This window comes from Antrostomus carolinensis, unplaced genomic scaffold (assembly GCF_000700745.2).
Source record: "Antrostomus carolinensis isolate BGI_N321 unplaced genomic scaffold, ASM70074v2 scaffold33544, whole genome shotgun sequence".
In the NCBI taxonomy this organism is placed as follows: Eukaryota; Metazoa; Chordata; class Aves; order Caprimulgiformes; family Caprimulgidae; genus Antrostomus; species Antrostomus carolinensis.
In genome coordinates, this window is record NW_010309256.1 from 3,268 (window position 1) to 7,820 (window position 4,553).

Consider the following 4,553-nt stretch of genomic DNA (forward strand, 5'->3'; position numbering starts at 1 on the left):
TTCGCCCTGGGGCCCCTGCTCTTCGTCAGCATCTGTGACGTCTGGTTGGAGCTCTTCACTCGCAGGCAAGCCTACGCCATCAACCTGGTCGCTGTTGGGGTGGTGGCCTTTGGCTGCACAGGTATGTGGGACAGTGGCTGGCACTGGAGCAAGCACAGCCCTTCAGATAAACAGTGGGAAAACATCTCCATCCCCAAAAGCCCTGGTCTCTTGTGACAATGTCTTGCTCTGATCCCTATAAGCTGACCCTCACGTCCCTGCTCCGTCCTCTCCACCTCTGTCCAGGCACCAAGGGTCTGGACAGGGGCACCAGCACCAAACCATGCATCAGTCCCCAACACCATCATGGCTTTGCCATTGGGGCCACCAAGGTGACTTCCCAAGCTTCTGCACCTGGTGGCCACTCTTGGTGGGAACAACCATGGTGGGGATCCAGGGAGGGCAAAAAGCCCCCCCCATTTGTGGGGCAAGAAGGCTTTGGGTGCTTTGGCTGTTCAGGAAGGGTGCAGCTCCTGGGTTGGCACGGCACATGGGTCCCACTGGGGTTTCTTCCCCCTGCCTGACATTTCGGCTGCAGCAATAATCCCTCCTTCTCCCCCCCCCGGCACGTCTCTCCTGAAGTGCAGCAATCCAGCTTCTACGGCTACACGGGGCTGCTGCCCAAGCGCTACACGCAGGGCGTGATGACGGGCGAGAGTAAGTACCTGCGTCCGCGTCCCACTGTGCGGGATCACTCGGGGGGACCCTCCTCTGCTGTCTCTCAGGTCCCCAGTAAGTCACACCCTGGGCCCTTTTGTCCCCAGCACAGCCTGGCCAGGTTGCCAGCAGATCATGGACACCCCAAGGTGCTCTCCAGCAAACCAGGGTGTTTAATGGTTTGTAAATCACTTGCATGACCCACTGCGCTGCCAGGCCAAGGTGGGTGTGGGGGTGTCTGCCAGGAGTTGGCTTCACTGCCCCAAGAAATCACTGGTCGTAGCTACTCCACACCTGGAGGCATCACCTCCATACAGTGGGGAACTGCTGGGGGTCCCCAAGCCATGGGGCTTGGCAGGACCTGATGCCAATAGCTCTGTGTCACCAGGCACCGCCGGGGTCATCATCTCACTCAGCCGCATCTTCACCAAGCTGCTGCTGTCAGATGAGAAGGAGAACACAGTCATCTTCTTCTTCATCTCCATCGGCATGGAGCTGACATGCTTCATCCTTCACCTCCTGGTGAAGCGCACCCGCTTTGTCCGCTACTACACCACCTGCTCCCGTAAGGGTGTCCCCGAGCCCCGGGAGGCTGGTGACCATGGGACAGGCTACCGCATCCACCACGATGTCACTGCCGAAGACATCCGATTTGTAAGCCAAGGGCAGGTTTTTATGATGCCCCCCTGGGGTCCCTCTCCCCATCAGAGCTCAGCACTGATGTCCCCTCTGCTCCATGCAGGAGAACCGGCCACGGGGGCAGCTGAGCTCTCCCCGGGGCAGCCTGGGCCCCGAAGCTGAGCTGGCCGGCAGCGGCACCTACATGCGCTTTGACGTGCCTCAGCCCAAAATCAAGAGGAGCTGGCCCAGCTTCAGAGGTGGGTGGTGGGCTCAGGGGAGGGGGTGAGCCAATTCTGCAGCTTTTCATGGGGCAGAAGGAGCAATCGGTGGCTTTAGGGCTTTGGGGAAGGGTCATTCCTTCTCCATGTACCCAAAAACATGGGGCAGTCACATCTTTGGAAGCCACTGTTGGGGTGCAGGCAAGACTTTGAGACTCTGCAAGGGTCGGGCTGTGGGTTTTGGCTGAGCTGTGCTGCCCGTACCTGCCAGACATGCTGCTCCACCGCTACGTCGTGTCCCGGCTCATCTGGGCCTACATGCTCTCCATCGCCATGACCTACTTCATCACGCTGTGCCTCTTTCCTGGGCTGGAGTCAGAGATCCACAACTGCACGCTGGGGGAATGGCTCCCCATCCTCATCATGGCCATCTTCAACCTCTCCGACTTCGTTGGCAAGGTAGGAGAGAGTCCAGCTCCAATGTGGTGGGGTGGATGTGTCCCTTCCACCAGGCCTCCTTTTTGTGTCCTCTTGCAAAGCTGCTTGGCTCCACCAAGAGTCATCTCTACCCCGTGGGTATCTAACTAGTGTGAGGTTGCTCACCAGCATGGCTGAGGTTGGGCTCCTGCAGCAGATGGTCTTGCCACCATCTCATCTCCTCCTTGCCGCCCTATTTTGGGGACCATGTTGCCCTTCCCAACCTCCTTGGCCCCCCACAGCCTGGTCTTTTCCCCTTGCTGCAGATCCTGGCTGCCCTGCCCTACGACTGGAGAGGGACCCACCTCCTCATCTACTCCTGCCTCCGTGTGGTCTTCATCCCCCTTTTCATCATGTGTGTCTACCCCAATGGGAAGCCCACCTTCGGCCACCCTGCCTGGCCCTGCATCTTCTCTCTCCTCATGGGCATCACCAACGGCTACTTCGGCAGCGTCCCCATGATCCTGGCCGCTGGGAAAGTGAGCCCCGAGCAGCGGGAGCTGGCAGGTAGGACCAAGCCCTCGCAGGGACCCCATTGCAGGGTGGCCAGAGCACCCTGACACCCCGTGTCCCTTCCCCACAGGGAACACCATGACCGTGTCCTACATGACGGGCCTCACACTGGGCTCGGCCGTGGCGTATTTTGCCTACAGCCTCACCAGTGCATCCCACAGCTCCTGTTTCTACACCGAAACCTCCAATGGCTCCTTTACGTTGGGGTACTGAGCCCTGGGGTGGGGCGATGCGGACAAGATGGGACCTGCTTCCCACCATGGTCCCCACCGCCCCACTTGGCCCATGTCCCTCCTCAGGGAGGGAGACCAGCGCCAGAATGTTGTCCCAGGGCAAACAGGGACCAGTATCCCATTGGCACGAGGCTGTGGCCTCCCAAAACAGCCCATGCTGCCCAGCCAGGGCCACTTCTTGGGGTGACAATTCCTCCCACCCCAGGGAACGGTCCTGTTGCTCTTAGTGGAGCTCCCCATCAGCGATGGGCTGCTCTCCAGTGAGGAGAGGAGGATCTCCTCGTGTTTGAGCCAAGCCATTGTCAGGAGGAAGAAAATAATACTGCCAAATCCCAAAGGGAACAGGAGCAGCGCTGGGGAGGAGAATGATGGAGAGCTGGTGAGGAAGAGGAGGAAGGAGGGTGATGGAGAGCTGGTGAGGAAGAGGAGGAAGGAGGTGATGGAGGACTGGTGAGGAAGAGGAGGAAGGAGGGTGATGGAGAGCTGGTGAGGAAGAGGAGGAAGGAGGGTGATGGAGGACTGGTGAGGAAGAGGAGAAAGGAGGGTGATGGAGGACTGGTGAGGAAGAGGAGGAAGGAGGCGATGGAGGACTGGTGAGGAAGAAGAGCATGAGAGAAACAAAAACTTTCCTTCAGGGGTCCGTGCCTCTGGGAAGGGGGGGGGGTGGTCTCTGCTTTCATTGCTGGTGCCACAGGTTTTCATCAAGAATGGTTTAAGATCATGATCCTTCCCCAGATACACCAGTCACTGTGTCAAACACCCAAGTCACTTCTGCTGGTTGGAAAAACGTCTATTTTTGGTTGTGTCTTGGTTTTGCCCCCTCTAACTGCAAGAGAGGGAGGGTCCTGCCTCCCCTCACCCCACGCTGTGGGCTGCAGTGGGGCAGAGTAGGGAATCGTGATGTCCCAAGGAGGGGTCTGGAGGTCACAGAGCTGTGGATGTCACCCATGGGACATAAATGAAGCTGACAGCAGATTAAATGTCTTGCAACGATGCCTGGTGGTTGGCACTTGGCCACTGGTGATGCTAGGCTGGCACACAAGGTGATGCCTGCTGCCTGTCCTCTGGGGGTTTGGGGTGTGCCCTGTGCTGCTCCCCATCCCCAGGGTCCCGTCTGTCACCTGGGGCAGTTGGATTTGTCACCAGGTCCCATCAAACCGCCGCCAGCCTGCAAACCGCTGCTGAAGTGCAACACATTTGTGGGCAGCAAGGAGAGGGAAGGGGCTGAGCAGAGCAGAAACCATCTGGAGATGCCACCACCAGCGGCTGCTGCTTTTTGGGACTTTGTGCCAGAAGCCAGCGGGTGCCACCTCCCAAGGAAGCGAAGCCCAAGGGCTGGAGGTGGTAGGAGCTGGAGGCAGCAAGCACCAGGCTTGGCACCCCCCAACCCAGTCCCACCAGCACCAGAGGGTCTCGCCTTGCCAAGCCCCGGCTGGTTGCACCAAAATGAGCAAATCCAGCGTTTCATCCTCAACACACCGTCCCTGCAGGGCTCAGGGCACCGGAGTCACTGTGAGCGTGGCTGCAGGGGAAGAACTCACACCTCCTGCCCAAGGACCCCAGCGAGCAGAGACCTCTGCTCCAAGGTCCCATCCCATCCATCAGTGCCACCCCGCAGGGGACCACTGGATGGATGAAGGCTCCCCAAAAAGGAGACTCAACTCCCCCAGGTTGGATCTTTCCCTGAACACGAGGCAGGGGCTGAGCCAAAAAGTGATTGTTGCCACCAAGGAGAGGTAAAAACAAACCCCGCAGACAAAGAAAGAAGCTTCGTTGGGTTGCTTTGTTTTTTGTT

General features: G+C 58.8%; 1 protein-coding gene across 1 annotated transcript in view; it reads left to right on the plus strand.

Moving 5' to 3' along the window:
* Window positions 1–2,738, plus strand: part of SLC29A4 (solute carrier family 29 member 4) — a 4,036-nt gene extending 1,298 nt beyond the window's left edge. The window contains 7 exon segments of the mRNA XM_010166061.1: window positions 1–121; window positions 622–696; window positions 1,085–1,350; window positions 1,439–1,574; window positions 1,807–1,994; window positions 2,279–2,519; window positions 2,596–2,738. The exon segment at window positions 1–121 is cut by the window's left edge and continues 22 nt beyond it. Of these exon segments, the coding sequence (XP_010164363.1) occupies window positions 1–121; window positions 622–696; window positions 1,085–1,350; window positions 1,439–1,574; window positions 1,807–1,994; window positions 2,279–2,519; window positions 2,596–2,738 (1,170 nt within the window).
* The last annotated feature ends 1,815 nt before the right edge of the window (window positions 2,739–4,553 follow it).